This window comes from Myotis nattereri (assembly GCF_964212035.1).
Source record: "Myotis nattereri genome assembly, chromosome: 6".
Taxonomy (NCBI): Eukaryota; Metazoa; Chordata; class Mammalia; order Chiroptera; family Vespertilionidae; genus Myotis; species Myotis nattereri.
This window is the reverse complement of record NC_138081.1, coordinates 59536794-59560380: the sequence shown is the minus strand read 5'-3', so window position 1 is coordinate 59560380 and position 23587 is coordinate 59536794. Positions and strand designations below refer to the sequence as shown.

Here is a 23587-nt window from a genome sequence, read left to right as displayed (position 1 = left end):
ATAGACAGGATTATAACTATCTAATGCCAGACTCATGTTTTTAACCCAAGCACTCTACAGAAATCTGCAGTGCCTGCTCAAAGACCCATGAAGTTCTCCGAATGTGACTTGTTTCACAAAAATGGGAGCACGAGGTTGCCTTCTGCTTGGTTCTTCGGCGGTGGACCTTCTTAGTCCCTGCTCGTGTTGACCGTAGGAATCCTGAGCAGCCCTGCTCCTTGTCAGATGTCTTCGCCACACCTGGCACGGGCCACACAAGCGGCCTCTGTCAACCCGGATAAAGGGGGAGCCCAGCACCCTTTTATGAACGTTCTCCTGTAAACCTGTCAGGCTCTAAACTTAGGCAGGAGTTGCTATCACCAGACGTTCTTCTCTCCGAAGGGCTCGCCCTTTGCCTTTCCCTTCCCCTTGCGTGGAGGAGCAGGTCCCCGTTGCTGGTGATTATGCGAGTCCTGAACCTGCCTCAGCACCAAATATAAACTGGATCAAATGCGGAGGTGAAGACTGTTTTCAGGAGCTTAAATGCTTGCACAGCTTTGAGTGTCTTAATAAGATTGATTTCGTTACTAAATGTGTTCCTCTCAAGAAAAGTAATCGTTTCGGTAGAGACTAGCTGATTTTTTTCATAATTGATGTCATTCTCTTGAAGAACAGGAACATTCCCTGGATTTGTTATGTTTCCTTGCTCCTCTTTTTTCCTTAAAGGCAGATGTTTTGATTTCATCTATTGGAAACCATATTCAGATGTTAAGTCAGCTGGACACGCATTCAGTGACTTGCGGTCTCACAGTAAAACACTCTTCCAGAGTAAAACCCTGTCTGTTTGGTGATGTCTCTGGAAAGTCATGCTTGATCATAAGGATGGGTCATTTCTGACATTTTCAGCTACGCACTTTCCGTGCAAACCTTTTCTCTCTCTCTTCCTTAGTCATTTCTTTAAAGGATTTGAACTCAAAGATCTGTGAGCTCTTACCTGTTAAGCAGTCACTCATTAGAATATGGTTTTAAGTGTACAAAATTAGAAGCTCCTTTAAATTTAATTACTTAGAAATTTGGGGATGCTTTCTTTATGGTTCTCTTAGGCATTTTTTGTTTCATTTGTGAAATGAATTATGTCAATTAAGCCTTTTAAAAATACTATTGAAACTCGGGTTTTTTTAGAACAGCATGACAGGATATGGTGGGGTTTTTATTATTTCAATATTATTTTCAAAATGGCGACAGTGAATACTGTGTGGAGAAGGATCATCTTTCCAGCAGGCCCATTAGCTTGAAAATAAATAAATAATAACCCCTTTATCTGGAAAATGGCTTTTGATATGCTTGAGTCGTCTTTTCAAGAGGGTAACAAAACAGAAAAGCAAAGAAAATACAATATTCTCGGGAGAATATTTGTTTTCTGCATTCCCTAGAGATGTGATTAATCATTGGGGGGGGGGGGGGCTAAAATAGGTTTTAACAGTTTCAAAAATTTGCAAAATTACTCCCAATAAAGATATTTACAAAGAAGTCATAATTTGAAGTGAATTGCTTTGTGATACAGTAGAGAAATTCTGGACTTGGGAGACCTGAGTGGTAATTTTCCATAAGCTGCAGGGTTACCTTAGCAGGCTTCTTACTCTTGTGGTTATGTTTGTTATGTGTAAAAATGAGAGAGATGACCGGCTGGATGAAGTCCTGGAGGACCACCTCTCCTCATATCTGAATCTTTTGAAATCTCCAGAGTTTGGAACTGTCATCTCAATTTCTCGGGGCTGAGAAATAACACACCAACTTGCTTTCCCAGGGGATACAGTCTTGCAGTTGCTCAGAAAATACCTGTCGCTGTCCTCTTGCTGGAACCAGCCCATCCTGCACAAAGGCCGCGGCTCCTTATGCCTCGTTGTGCCTAATGTTCTTGGTTTTCTATGTGGAGTGACGTTGTTATGCTGCAGTGAGAGGCTCCAAAATGAAGATTTTTTTTTTAAGCGGAGGAAAACAAAATTTAAGGAAAGAAGCTTTCTTAATTTAAAGTTAAAGCAGCCTTTGGCTGGCTCACTCATGTTTAGAAAGAACTGTTTCTTTGACTCACTGTTGTGATGGTTATTTTTTACTAGTGGCCCAGTGCATGAATTCGTGCACATTGAAAGGGAATTAATTAGAAGAAAGATTTGTGCGGTAATTACATTACTGCAAAAAATTACATGTCAAAATAGTATATATAATATACTATTTACATGTATCATGCATGTGCGAGTCAATGTTTTAAACTAGAGGCCCAGTGCACAAATTTCTGCACGGGGTAGGGTCCCTCGGGGTGGCCTGCAAGGATTGGACCCCAGCTCACACCCCAGCCTCGCAGCCCCACAGCCCCGCCTGGCACCCTGCCTTGGCCTGGCACCACCCCCTCACCTGCTCCACCATCCTGCCTGCAGGACGATTGATCGGTGCTGGGAGGCAGCCCTGCCCCCCACTGCCACCTCTGATCACCGTCTGCGGGGTGATCGGCAGAGCAGTTGGGCCCCACTTGCACCCACCTTGGCCTGGCGCCGCCCGCTCACCTGCTCCACTATCACGCTGTGGTCCCACTTTCGTTGGGGCCCATCGGTGCTGGCAGCACCTCCATTGCTGCCAGCTGCTGGCACCCGCCATATTTTGTGCTGCCCCCTGGTGGTCAGCACACATCATAGCAAGTGGTCAAACTCCCGGTTAAGGGGACAATTTGCATGGCTTTTATTATATAGGATTGCCAGTGTGCATCGTATGTACTGGCCTGTCGGTTGGGCGGACTGTCAGTCACTTAGCCTTTTATATATATAGATTTATGGTGTTCCTGATGAAAGTTTCATATCAAAACATGCTAAAATAGTCTCTCTTAGGAGATCTCATGGGTGTTTGCAAAGACAGTCTGCTGTGGGTACGTTGGTGGCATTTATCATCTTTTAGGGTGAGAGGTATGCCGGGGGGAGGGGGCAGACCTGTTGCTAGTACTGGTTCCCGGGCTCCTTGCTGACCTGGATCTGTTGCACACCCATTCCCTCCGCTGCTGACAGCAAGAAGGGAGGATGGGGCCCGCCAGCTCCATGTAATGCACCTGTGTGATAGACACACTTTTTCTGTTACTCAAGTGGGCGCCTGTTAGATCCCATGTGAGCACTTTATTTCCCTGTCCATTAAGGGTCCCGTAAAAGCTTCGTCATCCAGTTAAAGGGCAGTGCCTACAGTGGACACTCAAGAAGAATGCATGTGTAATGTCAGCTGTCTCATTTGGTTACAAGTAAGAGAGAAAAAAAAAGGTGTTTTTGCTTTTTAACTTGAACCTGAGTATTGTGGTAGCAGTGAGCTATTGCAAATGGAAAAATAACACATAGATTTAAGCTTTGGCAATTGTCTAATTTTGTCTGCCTATCTAGCACTGATGGCTACTGTATTATATACACAGATGCTCTTTAACTTACAGTGGGGTTACATCCCGATAAACCAACCCATTGATAAGTTGAAAATATCGAAAGTTGAAGATGCACTTAATACTACACTGTCGAGTCCCAGTTGTTGACCCTTGTGATTGTGGCGGACCAGGAGCTGGCTGACTGCTGCTGCCCCACATACAAGAGGGTAGATACCACACATAGCCAGCCCAGGAAGAGAGCAGAGTTCAAAGTACAGTGCCGACTGAGTGTGTATCACTTTTGCACCATCGTATAGTCAAGAAACTGTAAGTAAAATCATCATAAGTCAGGGATCGTCTATATATATAAATTACATTATAATTTTTTATGCTACTAAAAATAGAGGTTCTATTCCATCACTTTAGCAAGTAGGAGGAGTCAGGGAGATCATCTGGTTTGAGGCGAATGAATTAGAGGATTCTGAGCAGGTCTGCCCAGTGAGAGAGGAGTGGTCTCTGGTTGTGAGAACTGAAATGACTGAATGAGGGCCTGGGGACCCTTGGCATAAATATGATTTGGGGAGCTGGCAGTTGGGTGGCTGAGGAGAGAGTGAAATAAAAGAATGTGGAAGAGGAGCACGTACCAGGGGGAGGTCACAGCCCCTCGCACGGGCCCGCAAATGTGGACAGGAAGGTCCATAGCACAGTAGCTGATTGGAGCTCTGAGACATGGCAGCAAGGGATTTACAGACATAAAAGAGAAGACCAGCTAGAGAAAATGGCCAAACAAAGAAAGTTAAAAGGCAGGTTACAGACTGAAAAGAAATACAAACAAAACATGACAGGAAAAAAGGTTATTACTTTTAATGTAGGAAGAGTTTCTATAAACTAATTGGACAGTAACACAATTTAAAGGATAGGCATACTTTATTCTCTGAGGATAAGACATACAATAACTGATAAATAGATGAAAATGCTTGCTAATTTAAAAACTGAATCTTAAGGCAATAATGAGGTGATACTGCCTACTAAACTAGCAAAAATTAAAATCCATTTTAACATCCACTGCTGATGAGAAATGGACACTTGGATAATCATTGTCACTAGGAGCTTAAGTTGATACACCATTGTATTTGTCAGAATCTATTGAATTTTCAAATGCACATATACTTTGATCTAGCAATTTCATGTCTAAAGAATATGTCCTTTAGAAATCTTAGCATGAGTGCATAGTATTTATTTTAAAAGGATGTATTTCATCGTTGATAACAAAAAAAGAATAGTCTTGTCAGTGAACAAATGTTTGAATAAATTTGTGTACATTTATACAATGAAATACTAGGCAGCAATTTTTTTAAAATGGGATAAATCTGGGTGCTTTAAACTGGAAAGGAGTCCATGATGTTTTATAAGTGAGGAGTGGGAGGAGTAAGTTGTAGCCCAATATTAGCCTGATTCTGTGTTGTCTTATAATAACAAATGATATAATAATCTATAATAATAAAAGCATAATATGCTAATTAGACTGGACAGCCGAATGACCTTCCGGACATCCTTCGGGACAAAGCCGCCACGGCAGGGACAGAGGCAGTTAGGGGTGATGAGGCAGGCAGGCGAGTGGTTAGGGGCGATCAGGCAGGCAGACAGAGTGGTTAGGGGTGATCAGGCAGGCAAGCAGTTAGGAACCAGCAGTCCTGGATTGTGAGAGGGATATCCCCCGAGGGGTCCCAGGTTGAGAGAGGGTTCAGGCCGGGCTGAGGGTCCCCTCCCCCCCCCCCCCCCCGCATGAATTTCGTGCACCAGGCCTCTAGTTCATATATAATTGCGTGTGAATAATTATACATAGATGTGTCTCTATAAACTTGCGAAAAGGTGGGAAAGGGTATACACCACTGGGTAGAGGTAGGGATGGAGGGACAAAAACATTTCATTCATGCCCTTTGAAAGAGCAGTAGTAGGGACAAAGGGATGAACAGGGTAACCCAGTATGAGTTGTGGGTGTAGGTTATTGCGGATATGTTTGATCAGTAAGGAAGAGGAAGATGGAAATTTAGCTTGAGAGGTAGAGAGGGCAATACAAAAGGTTTGGGGTCTTTTTGTTACATAGGATAGGAGAAATTTTAGTTTGCTTGTATGGCAAGGAAAGGAAGAGAATACAAAACAGAAGTTGTGGTAACTGGAAGAGTGAGGTAGTGGTGGAGTTGGTAAGGAATGGACTCGAGGCCAAGTGATCCTTCCCTGAGGTTGCAGACAGTGAGTGAAGATGGCAGAAAGAAGGTTTTGTAAGAACTCCTAGCAGGTGGCCAGATACAGAGTAGGGGGATACAAATAGTGGTGTTGGGAATGGAAGAAAATGGAAAATATTGGAAACAACTACTCTGGAATTGATTGAGGAATAACAACAACAAAAAAAGGTATAAGGAAGACATTTTTAAAAGACATATGAAGCAAAACATAAGGAATTCATTTGGGGGACAGGGGAGGCATAAGGCATAAGTTCAAAGCCCATGAGTTCAAGTATTATCAATTTTCAATGAAGCGAGTTGGCGTTTCCTGAGTGCCCAGCAGCCCAGAGGAGAAGGAACCCAGTGGGTTAGGTTAGAATTAGAGGTTTTTCGGCATTAGTAACACTTAGAGGTCTGGCCAAGGGTCCCACGCTGCCCAAGAAAGCCCAGGGAAGCTGACAGCCAGATAGAGTAGAAGGAACTGAATGTCATAGTAAGAGTTTGGGGGGGGGGATGCCCCAGAAATAAGGAAGGGAAGGAGGTGGTGAAAGAACAGATTGGAGTCTTGGGGGGGTGTGATGCCAGAGTTCCTTGAAGAAGAGTTTGAAGTCCTAAGGGCAAAGGGAAAGCGAAGGCGATGGGTGTTTGTAGTGCGAGCTTGTTGCTGTCGACTTTAAGTTCATCTTCGTCTCCAGTGTTTAGTGTCGTGCCTGGCAAATAATGGACTGAGCAAATATTTGAATGAGTGGGATGGAAGCAAAGGTCTCGACACTGAGGGATTTAAGCCTGTGGAAGGTCAGCATGCTAGACAGGTCATCAATTTCATTGATGAAAGTCACTGGATAAAGTCGTGATGCTGTGGTTAGAGTGCTTCAGATTCTCCCCCAGTCTGAGTTGAAGGCCCTCAATTTTAGCTCATCAGCCCCTGCAAATCACTCTTACTCCGCATTTACTTGTACCACCCACAGAGTTACACTTTATCAGAGGCTGCTAATTGCCACTACATTAGCTTTAAATAAAACTGTGCTCCTCTGATAATTTTGAACTCTGCGGAGTATTCTTCTCCATGATTCCTAAACTGTCAAATTTATCTGTTTCTTAGTATTTTTATCCAAGTCAGAAACAAATGCTTCTTATACTACTATTGGCAGGTTTCAAAAACCTGCCAGACTTGTAGGCACATATTGTGGCCTGTGATGCCTTTTTCCAAATCTGCATTGCTGCCGCCCCCCGCCCCCCTTTATTTCCAAGCATTTTGTAGCATCTTTCTACAATAGGACTGCTACCTAAAAAAGCTTTGGATAAAATATGGCTGCAAGTAACACCAAGTGTAAAGGCTTCTGTCCTTGAGCTGTAACTTGTGACATTTCTAAGCTGGGCACGTCGTAGATGTCATTTTGGGGTAAAGAAACCATGTTTACCCAAAGAGAAGGCTCTCTATAGATTTTCTGTCCAAAAGGGGCCTTATCAGCTTTTGATGGCTTATCGCTATTCTGTGGCTTATCATTTACATAGCATTTAATATTCTCTTTCTTATCCTTTTACTCCTCTTATCAAAAAAGTGAAGAATATAGAAATCTTAACTGAACTTGCCTGAGGTTGCTTAGATTCAGGAAGGTTTTATGAGCCTTAATTAAAAATACTGGAGAAAAATGTCTTTGTTTAACCTTAAGTAATAGGATTTCTGTGTTTCTCCATCTACTTTCTAAGCTAATATGTGTTGTTGTTGCTAACATTAATTTAACTGTTGTACATAGAAAAATGAAGGCAAGTCGAGTTATCTTAATATTTAGAAAGGCGGTTGAATGTGAACTTCGTTTTCCAGAAAATAAATCTCCCTAAACTGAATTGTTTGGCAGGGTGGCCAAATCTGACTTCTTGCAATGCTGGGAACGGAAAACAAATGTGTGTTTTCTGTGCACCTTGTGAAGGCCACATTTTAGGGATGAAGAACTGAGGCTGAGGGAGGATGAACAGTATGTCCAAGGTCCCCTAGCTAGACAGCTGTGATGTAAGAATTCAAATTCAAGTCTCCCTACTTTCAGACACCTGTGCTTTCCACTGCTCCACACTATCTACTGCCACACAAGCCGAGAGCTGCTCCACCGTCAGAGACCCTGCTGATTTCCACTGTGCTGCTCCACATCTGGAAGAGAGAACTATTGCCTGTGTGTGTTTCCCATGGAAAAGCCTGCAGGTGTTGACGAGGTGGTGCTAACTCTCACCATTCTGCTCTCTTGTGTTCTAGATTTTCTACCCTAGCAAGGATGGTACCAAGATTCCAATGTTCATCGTGCATAAAAAAGGCATAAAATTGGACGGCTCTCATCCTGCCTTCTTATATGGCTATGGCGGCTTCAACATCTCGATCACACCCAACTACAGGTAAGCATGGACCATGATCCCCTCCATCCAGTGGAAGGAAACCAGAACCTCGTCTGTTAAATCATGCTTTTTTCTCATATAGTTAACCATACATTTCTTGGCTTGTCATTTTCATGGAGGGATAGGAGTACGTTAATTACATGCATTTTTGGTCAGGAATTCCAGGGTCATCACAAGCTGATGTCTTTAGTGGAACAGGTTGTTTGGGAACTAAATGCTGAAACTTGAGCTGCCAGAGTACGGAAGGTTAGTATCCATGGAGTTTTGAACAAAGGAAGCGCCTACCTTCCGTGTTTGGCATTTGCCCTCAGTATTCTCTTCATAAGGAAGGATTTTGCAGCTTCTGATGATATTTTTTCAGCAGCCAAGTCTTAAAATAGACTATCTTAACATTCAGCCATAAATATATTTTCTGTGTACTCTATTATTTGATCCATTTTAAACTGTCCTGCACAGTTTCTGTGATTATGTCCCAGTAATTACATTCAGGGAGAAAAAAAAAATCTAAATTTAAGCATTTGCTATTGTTTATATAAATGTCTCCTGCCAGTTCTTTGCAAACCTGATTTTACTATCCCAGTCACAGTATAAAATGGAATTTGCTGAGCATCTCTATATATAAAAGCCTAAGCTACCGAACGACCAGAACAACTGAATGACCCGGTCAACCGGTCGCTGTGACACACACTGACCACAGAGGGCAGACGCTCAACGCAGGAGCTGCCTCCTGGTGGTCAGTGTGCTCCCACAGTGGGAGTGCCGCTCAGCTAACCAACCCAGCCCGGCAGCAGCCACTCACTCCCTCATTAGTCCTGTAGGTCCAATCTCCGGAGGACGGGCCAGGCACCAATGGATCGGCGCTGCTGGCACGATCCCAACAGCGCCCCCCGCCTCTTGGAAGTCAGTCAGCATTAGGCACTGCGACCGCTTCCCCTCCCTAGATGCTCCGCAAGGGAGAAACAATATAAAAGCAGCCGCCATGTGGCTCCTGACAAGTCAGCGGGATGGATCCTGGGCCAGCAAGGGCATCCCACCATTCACCTGGAGGGCTGATCACATCCCAGCCCCCCACCCTTAACCCCCTTGGGACGGGCACCAGACACAGGGCTCATGGCTGGCGAGCGCCGCTGTAGCAGCACAAGCCTCTCCCTATCAGGACTGATTGGGCACGAGCCCACAGCAGGCACAGTGGGGCCAGGATGAGCGGGAGCAGCAGGCGGTGTTGGACTGCTGGTTTTGGCCCAATCCCCACAGGCCACAACAAGGGACCCCACCTGTGCACGAATTCGTGCACCTGGCCTCTAGTTTTTAATAAAAGCAAGGCAACTCCTACCAGCAAGATCAGTTTTAAGCCAACTTCCAAATAGTGCCCACCATGAAATATGATTCTCAGATTCATCTTTCTTATTTGGAAAGAAATGAGTGTGACTATTAGGACATGAATTCAGAGTAGATTCCAAATTTAAATGTTACTTTATTTCAAGTACTTGGTATCAGTAGTGCATTCTGCTAATTATGTAGGGTTTAATGAAGTGGTTTATAGCTGAATTGTGAACTGTCTTGAACATCTGGCTAAAGAATTTGGTTTTGTTAGTGAGTAGCTGAAAAGGTGTGAAATCATTGTGTAGAACAGTATTTTCAGCAGATTAGTGAGGCATTATTGTATGAGTTGCTCTTCATTCATTGCACAATGACATCACCATTCTACATTCTAGGTTGCTTTCTCTATACCAAGCACCATGCTAGGCAAGGCCTGAGCCCACAGACGGGCTTTCTGTCTCTTAGCAGAGTTTCCCAGGCAGTGAGATTTGCTGTTTCATTAGTATCTATGTCTGTGGTAAAACCAGAAGCCATATTTATTCCCTGTGTCTATTAGTCTAAGGATGCAGAGCAATAGCTGTTCACCTAATCCTTACAACAGACTATACAGTATGTCATTGTTTGCCCCTCTTCCCACCCAGAGTGATGAAATGCAAGCTTCAGTTTGCAGTTGCAGTGAGACCTGAGTGTAGGCCAGTGAACATGTGCTTCATCTAATGGACAAGGCAGAGGCTCGTACCTTGAGCCCCATATCCTTGGCCTCCACAGGGTGGCAAGGAGCCAGACAACACTGGTACCTGAGCAGATCTGAAGTTAACATCATTTGTCTTTGGTCATTTGTGCAACAAGTATTTATGAAGCCTGCTGTGTTGAGAATCAGGAGATGAATAAAGAAGCGCCCCTAGCCACTTTCAGCCCAGAACCCGGTGGATGTGCTGATGGTTTCAGTGGAGACCCTCAGAGGTGCATGAACAGTATCGAAGAAAAAGACCAAGCAATTGAAGATCCATTTGGACAGTCTAGCATGATGGCATGCTCTCACCACCTACCCCGGCTGTCCTTTCCTCTTCATCCCCGAGATCCAGGAAATGGGCTGCAGGTTGCAGAAGCCCATGGTTTCCCCAGTTACTGTAAGGAAGAAGGATAAACTTCTCAAAATAGTTCCCAAATAGTTAAAATTTAATTTAAACTAACTGCAGCTAGAAAAAGAAATGTCACTCAGCATTTTTAGGACCAGAGTGGAAAGAGGAGGAGAAAAACATGAAATCCACATTTTCCAAAGGACTTAATTCTTTTCCCTAGAAACTTGGTGCTGTAGTTTCTTCTGTTTATTTCTAGAAAACATTCTCCTGCCATGAGCTCTCCATTCTTACGTTCTAGTCTGTGTGTCCTTTACGTCCACCACCTCTCCTAAAGTATGTTGTCTAGTTTAACAGCTGAGCTTCTGTAAAACTATTTAAAATCCGTGCTTCAGAAAGAGCTCCCTTTTTTCCAATTTGAACAATGTGGAGAGAGAGACTGGAAAAAAAATAAAGGTAGCAGAGCAGGGGCCGTTACTGGTGTTCCTGCGAGCCCAGCACCGTTCACACCAGGCCTGTGTCACCTGGCTGGCAGTATCTTGTTTGCCAAGATAGATGTTAAAAGATGTTCGTTACGAAATGAGGGCCTCTGTTTTTCCCTGTCTGCATTATGAATTTTGTATTCCCACCTTGTATGGTGAAATATTTGCCAATATAGTCCAATGAGGTCTTCTGAATGCTCATGAGCATGTATGAGCTTTGCAGTTAAACATTAACCAGAAGTTACACGTTTTGCTTCAATCAGGTAATATAAAAATGTTGGGCTCCGATTTAGAGGACATCACACATAGTGTTTTGGGGGATACATTTTCTTTTTTTAGAAATGGAGGGAAATAATGTGGTCCTTACTTGGCGGTTAATGGAAGGTTCACTATTTTTATTGTTTCTCAGTGTGTCCAGGCTTATCTTTGTGAGACACATGGGTGGCATCCTCGCAGTGGCCAACATCCGAGGCGGCGGTGAATACGGAGAGACATGGCATAAAGGTGAGGCCTTTTCTCCACAGAAATGCAAATATGGCATAGTCCAGTGATGGCGAACCTTTAGAGCTCGGCGTGTCAGCATTTTGAAAAATACTAACTTAACTCTGGTGCCGTGTCACATACAGAAATTTTTTGATATTTGCAACCACAGTAAAACAAAGACTTATATTTTTGATATTTATTTTATATATTTAAATGCCATTTAACAAAGAAAAATCAACCAAAAAAAAAGGAGTTCATAGGTTCGCCATCACTGGCATAGTCAGAGCTATGTTTGAATGAGCAGAAAGAGCATTTCACTAAACAAATGAAAAGTAAGGATATTTTCAAACACATTGCAGGTACCACTCCCCCTTTAAAAATAACTTTGTGTTGTTTTTATTTTTTACCTTTTTAATCAGTTAATAAAATTATATAGGTTTCAGGGGTACAGTTCTACAATACATTATCTGCATGTTGTATTGTGTTCACCACCCCAAGTCAAGTCTCCTTCCATCACCATATATCCCCCTTTACCTTCCTCTACCTCCCCCACAACTTCGCCTTCACACATTTTCTTTTCTTTTGTATCCTGTTTGCCTATTTTTCAGAAACACTCACTCTAGACCAGCGGTCGCCAACCTTTCGGACCTCACAGTCCACCAGTGGTCTGCGGACACCAGTTGGCGACCGATGCACTAGACCAGCCGTGGGCAAACTACGGCCCGCGGGCCAGATCCGGCCTGTTTGAAATGAATAAAACTAAAAAAAAAAAAAAAAAGACCGCACCCTTTTATGTAACGATGTTTACATTAGTTCACACAAACACTCCATCCATACTTTTGTTCCGGCCCTCCGGTCCAGTTTAAGAACCCATTGTGGCCCTCGAGTCAAAAAGTTTGCCCACCCCTGCTCTAGACCATAATCAGAACTATTTGCTTTGTTGGCGGTGCAGCCAGTAGATTTTTATCTATCGCTATCAGAGTAAGCGGGCGGGGCATTTTTGGCATTTTTTCTGTCTCCTGTACACCTGACTTTTACTGTTCGTTATTTGGCGCTCTCAGACCTCAAAGCGAGTCATTTTTTCTTAAAAGAAAAGAACAACCTAAACTAGAGCTTTCCTGTTCTCAGTGTGGGCATCCTTTTGCTGGTATTCTCATTTCCCCAAAGTTACTGAGAAATCGCACCCTCCCAGCGTTGCTGCTGTGACTTCAGCACCTGCAGGCATGAGACACAGAGCTAAGTCATTGTTCTTCTCTGGTTTAAATGATTCCGTCTCCATTCTCTGGCCTCCTGAGCATGTGTTGTAGTTGATTGAAGATATTGCTTCAGTACTCAGCTTCATTCCAGGATTGTCACAACTTGCTCAAAGAATAATAATTTTTACTTTTAAAGCCCTACCTCTTCCTTTCTTTATACATGGAGCACACCCCCTCTCCCGGGCTTTTGTGTACCTGGAATTCGTAAACGAACCAATAGCCTAAAGACGATGTTTCTCACTTGCCTTATTCCTGTGTCCCATGGAGGAGGGTGTGGCACCTCACTCCACCAGCTCCTCCGCTCCCTCCTCATCACCCAGTGTTTCTAGAAGGCCTGCTGGGGCAAAGGGAGCCACTCATGCGTGGCCAGCTGCACCAGGTGAGAGGGCACTTCTCCCACAGTAGGAACCTCAGAGACCACCCTTCATCCACCTGTTCTTCTCTACCTTCTCCAACCTGAGGCCAGTGGCCCTGGTTTTCTGCATAAGTCAAATCAGCAGAGATGATGGTAGACCTGTAAAGAGATGTTTCATAAGAGCCTGTTAGGTGTCAAGATATAGGAAAGGCCCAGGCCTGACCCCCGGGCATCCGCATGCATCCCAAGGGCTGACGACAAACTATGTGAGCCTCTTGACAAGAGTTCCTAGTTGATACATGGGCTCCAGGCCTGCCTGTCATCCCAGGCCAGCTTCTGCCATGACATCCCCAAAGACTTACCAGTTGTCATTGTATTTGAAACAGCACAGAATTCATTATGTAATTCTAACTTTGACCTGGTATTAGAATTTAGTTATACTAAAATCATACTGTGAAATTGTGATAATTAAGAGGTGACTGATAAAAGGAGAATATTTAAGAATAGAATCTCCCTATACCATAGGTTTAGTTTACATTCCAAATCCACATGCTCCCTCTGGACCCCTAATCTTGCCTGATTTCCTAGCTTAAATGTTTGCGGTATACCCCAAAATACACACACCTGCACAAACTCCTGTGGTGTCTTCAGAGAACCCATACTCTATAAGGCCCCTCTAGCCATCAGGTACCCACCGTGCTCTGATAGGGCCGAGGGCCCTTGGTCCTGGTCAGCACTTTCTTTCTCATCTCTCTGTTAATTAGAATGAATTTATTACCCAAAAGCCTTGGGGAGCTTGACAGGCTAAGAGTAGACCATGTTTAGACTGATTCATAAGCTTTCTCCAAATTTAGGCAGTGTAAGGACCAGAAATGAACCTTTTCCCAGTTAGAACTGAACATACTGATACAGCTAAATTCCCTTCTGTTAATGTAATGCTCTTTTAAAAAATATAGTTCTATACCCAAAATGATATTATTCCTGAAAACTGAGTCATCCTAGCTGTTCTAATTCACTGATAATTTCTTATTAAAACCTTACATTTGGTTTGATATGAAAAAGTTTCTTCAGTAACACTGCTTCATCTTTAATTGAATTTCTGCAGACGTGGTTAATCTCAGATATCTAATTAGATGTCTGCCTTTCTTACTTCATAGGCAGTTATTTTAGACATCCGTCCCTCTGGGGGCATGCGTTGGCCGTTTGGCTTTTACTCTTAGATGTTCCAAGACCATACAGATGTTCTCTCTTTAAGGAATTGCTTTGTGTGGTGTTACACATTGGAATGACTTCTAGATGAGAAAGCCCAGCTTCCTGGGAAGATGTTTGGGGCCCTCTTCATTCAAGACTTGAGAAACCTCCCTACCGAATTCTTATTTACAGCAGAATTGGAGAATCTGGTCCTCACTTACCCACTTCAAACTCCTGCAAAGCACTTTCGTCTTCCCTGGGAGGGGAGCCCTCGCAGACCCATCAGGTGTGCTGGGTGGAGCTCAGAGAAGACTGAACCCTGCTCTGATCTTGTTCATTTTAAGTTCCGCTTTTCCAAAGTCCAGGTTCTTTTGTTCTCATGGTTCACTCATGTAACAGATCATCTCTTCCCTCTGGGGCACATGCCTTTTAAATTCTAGGAGTTCTTAGAGAAAGCATAAATCCACCAGGTGGATTAGCAATTGTGGAATTGATGATGGATTTTTGATGAGGCATTTTTCTAAATGTAGTTCTAGCCCATTATGTTTAAATTGAGTAGTAGTTGAAACTATGCCCCGTCATCATTCGAATTCCCTTAGGTTAACCTGCCATGTTTTCTAATGTTTTGTGCTGTTGATTAACTATCTTGCACTTTGGCTCATTGTAGGTGGTATCTTGGCCAACAAACAAAACTGCTTCGATGACTTTCAGTGTGCTGCTGAGTATCTTATAAAGGAAGGGTACACGTCTCCCAAGAGGCTGACAATTAATGGAGGTTCAAATGGAGGCCTCCTAGTGGGTAAGGACTGAATTTTATTCATTGTACTTACTAGTTACCACTCTTGGGATTTTTGTGTACACTGTTGACAGTTCTTGATTTACTTTGGCTCATGGATGGCAGCAGTGGTACAGAGAAAACAAAACCCATTTGTATTTGGGCCTAAAGGCCCAGCTATTGCTACATTCCCTAAACTTGACTTATGACAGCCTACAAAACCTGTCTGGCCTCCCTGCTCTGAGCTCTTCTGGGTTGGACTGCAATTCTCTCTCCAACCGGTTGGACCTCTTCCCCCACACACTGGAGCCACAGGTTTCTAGAGTCCAGGCACAACAGTCCTGAGCCTGATAACCCCTCTGATTGTGGTAGGACTTGTACGATGTGATTATCACTAAACATTTATTGAATAACTATACCCGGTGATGCTAAATGCTGTGAGTACAGAGAGAAAAGTCGCGAGGGAAATGAGGTAAGTATAAAGATGGATCTACAGCATAAGCGTAATGAAGTAGTCACAGAAGTGTTTCCCAAAGTAGTGAGTACCTCATGTGCCAGGCCCAGTCTGAGACTTTGATGTACACACAGCCTGGGAGACGGGGACTGGCAATGGCCCATCTTACGTAGGACACACCGGGGCGCCAAGGGGTTGAGTAGCTTGCCCAGCGTGTCACGGTTGGAAGTGGTGAGGCTGGGGCTAGCACTGCGGTTTTAGATTCTGCTCTTTTAATCATTTTGTGGCACTGCTTCTAAGTACCTAATTTTTGGTAGTTAATGAAATTTGAGTTTGCATTTTTCTCAGTAGCACTGAACGTTGTAATGGAAATCTGTAGTGGACCTGAACTTTGCTGGCTGGGTCTTACATCCAATGTCATTAGCACATGAAGGGCCATTATACAAATGTAGAATAGCATATATAAGCTCAACTTAAAACATACATGGCAATTTTCGGGGTTTTCCATCCACGGCTGTGGAGGAAGGCGGCAAGTAGCAGCTCATACACTCAATTTCCTTGTTTTGTGAATATACTGAGTCATGTCAGAATCTGAGTTCCTGTCCTGACTCTTTACCTCAATAGAATATAGTGTTGGGGAAAGAAAAAAAAAATTTCCTTTGGAGGTAAAATCTCTTATGTCCAAAATGATGTTCCATTTTAAGTTTAGAAAGTGTATTGATAACAATCTTAGGAACAACACAGACAGCACCTCTGCCTTCCTGGAGCTTTCATTCTCGTCCTAGGAGCAGGCAGTACACCTGAGGCCCTGAGCCCAACACAGGCTGGGAGGGGTCTAGCAGGCGGGAGGAGACCCACGTCTGTGGCTGGGCATGGTGAGCAAGGGGGAAGTAAGCCGTGGCAGGACCTCAGAGCCAGGCTAGAGGACCTGGTTTACTGTGAAATAAGCCTTTGTGGGAGTTTTGAGAGAAGTATCATAATTTGACTTATTTTTTTCCATAGGATCATGCATTGATCCTATACAGTGTTAGTGCAGATGGAAGGAGAGTCAAGGGCAAAAAAGCAGGCCAGGTAGGAGACTTCTGTACAGGAAGTAACAGTGTTGCCTGGCCCTGGGGTGTAGTGATAGAAGGCCTTCAGTCCACAGGCCAGCGCTCTGTCATGGAAGGCCTGGGAAGTGGTCGGGTTCTGGGAACATTTTGAATCGGAGACAACTGAATTTGCATGTGGATTACAGGTCAGGTGTAAGAGAGAGAAGAACTAAGGGCAAATTTAAGATTTAATAGGAGAAGCTATTGAAAATGCCATCTGCTTCCAGTCGTGGGAGAATTGCTTTGTAATTTATTGGTTCGCCCAGTAACCCCTTTATATTTAGGCATTAGTTTGTGTCTGTTGACACACCTGGTCCCTTAAGGAACCTGCAGAGATGGAGTCCCCCATCTGGATGCTAAGTGCTATTTAGAGGACAGTTTCCTGTCCCCCCCGCCTCTGAGGGGGAGGACAGGGATCTCGAAGGGTAGGACTCGGGATTCAGCATGAGGAATAAGCCCTGAAATCAGAATTGGGGTGGGCACGATGTTTTTGCCAGCTGTGATGTGACTTCCTTCCTAACCGCCTTACACCTGGTTAGGTACCTCTGCACCCCACCTAAATTTTTTGAACACTGTCGTTGCTTCCTCGGTTTTTTATCTTTCCCACCTATTCCCAGGCCTAGTGCCAGGCACATGGCAGATGTTCAATAAATACAAACAGGACAGAGCCCTGAGCTGGGTTTTAGGCCTAGTCTGCCTTGGGCTGTACAAACTGTTTCTACTCACAACACTTTTCCGCACCAACCAGGTATCCTCCAATTCACTTCCGTTCTGACACTACTTAGAGATAGCACGGACCCCACAGAGTAAGGGCTCACACCCACAAGTCTGCTCCCAAGATGTCAGTCACCAGTCCTGGGCCTCCCAGGACCCCCTCCTCAGGTTCAAACTCTTTTCTTACCTTTACCAGTTTGTTCTAAAGGACGGAACCCAGGAACAGTCAGATGGAAGAGCCGATTGGAGTAAGGTATAAAGAGGCGTGGGTGTGGCACTTCCATGCCCTCTCTGAGCACGCCACCCTTCCAGCTCCTGAGTATGTTCCCTGACCTGGAAGCTGTCTGAACTCTGTTGTTTCAGGGGTTTTATGAAGGTCTAGTATAGGCACAAGTGATTAGATGATTAGCCATCAGTGATTGAGTCAAGCTCTAGCCCCTCTCCCTCCTCAGAAGCCAGAAGTTTTGAGGGAGAGATGACAGTTCCGACCTTCCAAGCACATGATTGATTCCTCTAGCAGCTGATCCCAATCCTGAAACTCTACTGCCGGTTTAGGCCTGATCCCTCCTAAACCATCAGTCGGACATCTCTTTCGTAATCCGGGACCGCTTGCTCCTAACTGCTCCCCTGCCTGCCTGATTGCCCCCTAACTGCTCGCCCCAGCTGGCCTGATCATCCTTAACCACCTCTGCCTTGGCTCCTGCCACCATGGCTTTGTCCAGAAGGTGTCTGGTCTAATTAGCATATTGCCCTTTTATTAGTATGGATAGGATTGCAATATCACAGGCTTGTTTTGAGACCCCTCCCCAACAGGTTTCTTAACCTCCCTCACCTGTGAAAGCAAGTAGGGAGGAGAGGACACAGGTTTTTCAAATAACCCTCCCCCCCCCCCTTGAAATTTACTTTGGTGAGTAAATCTCTGTTGCTGATGAGACTATCCCACCTCGGATATACTGGAAGGAAGGGCAAAGCTTGTGGGCCATTAGGCAGGTGATTTATGATGGTTTCTTTCTGTGCTCCAAGAAAAAAGGCAGCCAAGGTTCTGAAAGCACCTACGTGTTCTTTTGCTCTGGTTTATTTAGCTGTTTAGTAATAGACTGCCTCCCTTTTCTTTCTGTCTCGGTTTTTAGCTGCTTGTGCAAATCAGCGGCCTGACCTCTTTGGTTGTGTTATTGCCCAAGTTGGAGTAATGGACATGCTGAAATTCCATAAATACACCATCGGCCATGCCTGGACCACTGATTATGGGTGCTCAGACAGCAAACACCACTTTGAATGGCTTATCAAGTAAGGTTTTAATTCATATTGATGTATATGTTGCTAGCGATTTGCTATCCTTTTGACTGACTGTTCAGACTTACTAGTATGGTCTTTAACTCCTTCCTCCGTGTCTCATATTTGCATATAATTTACTGCAAAAGTAAGGGAAGTGATGGGAATACCTGTCTTCCTTATTTTGATCTTGTCTTTAGCAAAAACAAACTACAGAGGCGTGAAAGGCAGAATCTAAATGTGCCTCCCCCGCCCCCCCCCCCCAAGATATCCGTCTCCTTCTCTTACACACTAATCGAGGCACTGCTGTGAAGGGACTTTGCAGATTAAATTAAGGCTACTAATCATCTGACATTAAATTAAGATTATCCTGGATTGTCCATGTGGGCCCAGTCTACAGGGACATACCCTTAAAGGCAGAGCACTCTCCCCCGGAGTCAGGGATGCAGGGGAAAGGGAGGCCACAGAGATCAGAGCATGAGGAGGACTTGACCCTCTAGGGCTGGCTTTGAAGATGAGAGGAGGGGCCTCTAGAACCTCGGTCCCATAGCCTCATGGAACTGGGTTCTGCCAGCAGCCTACATGAGTCTGGAAATAGAATTTTTTCCAGAATTTCAGCCCAGCCAGCTGACGCCTTGATTTTAGTCTGGAGAGATATAGAGCAGAGAACCCAGTTGAGCCAATCCAGTCTTCTGACGTACAGAATTGTGAGATAAAAAATCAGGGTTGTTTTAAAAAGCTACTAAATTTGTGATACATCCCTCAAAAACCACTTTTTTAAAAGGTGCCATTATACCTTACAGCAATGTATATGGGATTTCCTTTTTTAAATTAAAAAAATAAGAAAATAGGACTATGTGCAAATACAGTTAAACTTACCTTGTGCTCTCAGTATAACCACGAGTGTTTGAAACTACAGGCTGTCTATGGAAATACTGTGCAGCTTCCCTTTCATGTCCCTCCACCACTTTGGCGATAGCGAGACAATGGCAGATAGATTCTCAGGACTGAGAACTACATTCTTTTTTTACTTCCCACATGTAGGGGTTCCGGGATTATCAACAGTATTTAGGAATTGCCCTTGGAATAACAAGAAGCCTGTGTCCCAGTCTTCTTGGTCAATTATAAAGTTATCAAGTTTTTTCTTTCATTTTATAGGCTTTTTATGGCGAGGTCTCTCCAGTTAGAAATTCAGCTAAAATGACTTGAATTACTAAATTTAGTTCTTTGGCAAGAGAGTTGGGGGGACTTTACTTTGTAAAGCTGTTATTAAGTGTACAAATAGCCTCATTGGCACATACTAGTAAAAGTTGAATATTTGAAGAAGCCATCGTTCAAATTAACTTAGAAAAAATAAGCATTTTGGGGGGATAAGTCCCATTTTAAACTCAACTGAAAATACTGAGTTAATTGGACAACGAAGACAACAAAATATTTGATGGAACCTGATATTTCTAAAATGGATTTGAAAGCAAAAAAAGAGAAAAAGTTCTAAATATTGTTGCTCTTAAGATGTCTGTGATAAACGGGGTGGGCAAAAGTAGGTTAATGGTTGTAGTGCAAAACAGTTTACTCTTGTATTATTATTTATTGATTTTTGTATTATGGCTGTAAATCTACTTTTGCCCACACCTATATATTCTCTCTGGATTTGAATTTTCCAGCCTAGCACTCATCGGCCTGCATTTACCTTTTTATCAGCTGCTCCCATTAAGCAGAGAGCTCAGCCCCACACACTAGAGCCAGAAGGGGCCCTATAAGGACCTGCTCAAGTCCTGCACCCCTGGCCTGGAGTGTGTCCCAGGAAGCACCATGCCCCCCCCCCCAAAAAAAAGAGAGCTGGATAAATGAAGCCTAACAGATTAGAACGCCTTAGAATCTTTAACATATAAATGTGGCATGTGAAAGGAGTGGGGGAGGTTTGTAATGTTAATAGGCAGAGTTTCCCCATAGAACTATTATCTGGAGGGCTGGGGTTAATCCAGAAACACTCTGAAATGAGATCAGAAAACAGTCCATTGTCCCCATCACATCTACTGGGAGCAATGAAACTCGACTAAAATATTTGATTATGTTCATTATTGCTGACCCTTTAAAAAACATGACACCACCCTGGCCGGTTTGGCTCAGTGGATGGAGCGTCGGCCTGCAGACTGAAAGGTCCCAGGTTCGATTCTGGTCAAGAGCATGTACCTTGGTTGCGGGCACATCCCCAGTGGAGGGTGTGCAGGAGGCAGCTGATCGATGTTTCTCTCTCATCGATGTTTCTAACACTCTGTAAAAGGTCAATAAAATATTTTTTTTAAAAAAAAAAGAAAAACATGACACCCATATTGAATAAAATATAAAAAAAAAATATCCAGAGATTTCCTTCACTTAACTAGTATGAATCACTGTGTAACTCAACTGTGCTTTCCTTCTAAAACTCTTTTTGTTAACGTGACTGGCAACTCACCTTATACTTCAGAAGGTGCCTTCTCTGCTCTCTCACGGATGTTCTCGCCATTGGCCACAGGCGGTTTCTCTGCTGGAGCCAGCAGCCCGGCCCAGGTGCACGGGCAGGAAAGTAGGCCTTGTGATCCTCCCAAGACTGCCGAGCTGAGCCTGTAATAAAGGTTTTACAGACATTAAAGGGCAGAAAGCGGATTTCAAGTTCTTCAATGAAAGAAAGGCTTGCACCTATTACATCCACAGTCAGTGCTTTAAAAAAACAGTTGGTCCCTAGCTGGGCGGCTCAGTGGTTGAGCATCGTCCAGTACACCAGAGATTGCAGGGTCAGTAATTCCCGGTCGGAGCACGTACAGGAGGCAACTGGTCAGTATTTCTCTAAAAATCAAGAAAAACATATCCTCGGGGGGGGTTTAAATAAAAACACAGTCAGTCCACTCAATACTAATGAAAAAAATAAGAATCTGAAAATACTCAGTTCCTGACGATCAGTGTGCACATAGGTGTGATTATTTCAACGGCCCCGTTGAGTTTTGTTTCTTATTCAGTCCTTCAAAGTAGGAGCCAAATAAACGACAGAGCTCTTCCCAATCTCCAGTGGCCCTGGCCAGTTAAGGCCGAAATGGCGGTGCAAGCAGTCTGCAGTCGTCGCCATAGAGTAGCTGCGGGCCTGTGGCTAATGACGTTAGGCTGGTAAACCACTAGGTCCCCCTGCCCTCCTTCATTGTCCTAGTGAACAAACAGCTCCGCTTTTGCTATTTAGATCATGAAAGTGCCTTTGCCTTTCAGGTATTCTCCCTTACATAACGTGAAGCTACCGGAGGCTGACGGAATCCAGTACCCGTCCATGCTTCTCCTCACCGCCGACCACGATGACCGTGTGGTCCCGCTTCACTCCCTGAAGTTCATTGCCACCCTCCAGTACATCGTGGGCCGCAGCCGGAAGCAAAGCAACCCCCTGCTTATCCACGTGGACACGAAGGCGGGCCACGGGGCCGGGAAGCCCACAGCCAAAGTGATAGAAGAAGTGTCAGATATGTTTGCATTTATAGCGCGGTGCCTGAACATCGACTGGATTCCGTAACGGAGCTGCCCGCGCCCTCCTGACAGCCACACAGAACCTCAAGGGCTTCCCCACCGTTAAACCCCAGAAACCATGGGGCGTGCTGCCTCCCACGTGAACTCTGTTCCTGCGCTCACAGACTGCCGTTGAGCAGAACTGCTGCGGGAAGCATTTTATCTTTTTTAGCCTCCTCCTCCTTTTTAGCAAGCCCTTGGCGTTTTCTGTGTTTGTTTTCTCCCCTTCACCCTGTGCAGGCACATGTTTAAAAAACAAAACAAAAAAACAGGCATGTTTGGGTAACTAAGGAAATGGCAGTCAACACACATTGTGAATATTAGGTTGCTGAATTAAGAGTCGTAGTTGGGCATCCTTCGTATATAGCACCTCATGGAATCTGCTTCTATAATCATAACCAGTATATCTCTACATAAATGTGAGGCCTGTTCTCATGAATGACTTCTTTGCAACAACAATAAATGTTATTTAAGAACGGGAGGCGTGGTTTCTGGTTCCTTTGTCTTGAGGGGCAGCTCCAGATGTGCAGTCATCCCGGATCCTGTCGCTTTTCTATGGAAATAAGCAGTTCGCCTTTCCACACACATTAATTTCTAAACAATGAAGTCATGGGATGTTAGCACTAGAAACAAGTTGAGTTGCGCCCATGGTTTGTGCGTGATGAAGCTGTTAGAGGTGGCGCATCGTCTTAAAATTTACTACTCAGTCGGCTCAGAATCTGGGCCTCTTAGGTTTGGATGCCTCCTCTGAAAAATGAGTGGGCCAGAAAGTAAAGATTATGCACCTGCTTGTCTATCAATCTGGTTACAAAGTATCACTGGGAATCAGAGTATAGTACTAGGACATAAAACTAATAAGAGACCACATGAGTGAACTATCCAAACAGATACATTTATCCAAATTTATAGTCAGAAATTTCAGCATTTCCCCAGCTGTTTTTCCCCCCATAGACCACTTTCTGGAAATAGAAAAGGTCATATTTAAAAAGAAAAAAAAAAGGGTTTGCCCTGGTCAGTGGTGCTCAGCTGGCCTCGCACCAAAGGGTCTTGGGCGTGATACCTGGGTTGCAGGTTTGATCCCGGGCCCCCAATGGGGGCCCAAGTGGGAGGCACATGTTTCTCTCACATTGATGTGTGTGTCTCCCCCTCTCTCCCTCCCACTTTCTTTAAAAGTCAATGGAAAGAATATCCTCAGCCATAGCCAGTTTAGCTCAGTGGGTAGAGCATCGGCCGGCGGATCGAAGGATCCCGGCCGGATTCAATTCTGGTCAAGGGCATGTACCTCAGTTGCAGGCTCCTCCCAGGCCCAGGCCCAGGCCCTGGTCAGGGTGCATGCAGGAGGCAACCAATCGATGTGTTTCTCTTACATTGAAGTTTCTGTCTTTCACTCTCTCTAAAAGTATCAATGGAAAAATATCCTCAGGTGAGGATTAAAAAAGAAATATATTAAAAATTAAAAAAAGAATATCGTCAGGTGAGGATTTTTAAAAAAAACAACAAATGGGTTTGGATCCCCTACCACCACCCTGAGTTCTTAGGAGGATGTATCATTCCTCAAACTATTACCTATAAAAAAAAATTTAAGTAATTTGTTTTATCATCTCATGAAACAT

At 44.2% G+C, this 23587-nt stretch overlaps 1 protein-coding gene across 1 annotated transcript in view; it reads left to right on the top strand.

Moving 5' to 3' along the window:
• PREP (prolyl endopeptidase) overlaps window positions 1–22957 on the top strand; it is a 110220-nt gene extending 87263 nt beyond the window's left edge. Inside the window, exons 11-15 of the mRNA XM_081094882.1 lie at window positions 7841–7977; window positions 11268–11362; window positions 14811–14942; window positions 18308–18464; window positions 21687–22957. Coding sequence (XP_080951008.1) covers window positions 7841–7977; window positions 11268–11362; window positions 14811–14942; window positions 18308–18464; window positions 21687–21981 — 816 coding nt within the window. The 3' untranslated portion in view covers window positions 21982–22957. The remainder of the gene's footprint in view (window positions 1–7840; window positions 7978–11267; window positions 11363–14810; window positions 14943–18307; window positions 18465–21686) is intronic.
• The last annotated feature ends 630 nt before the right edge of the window (window positions 22958–23587 follow it).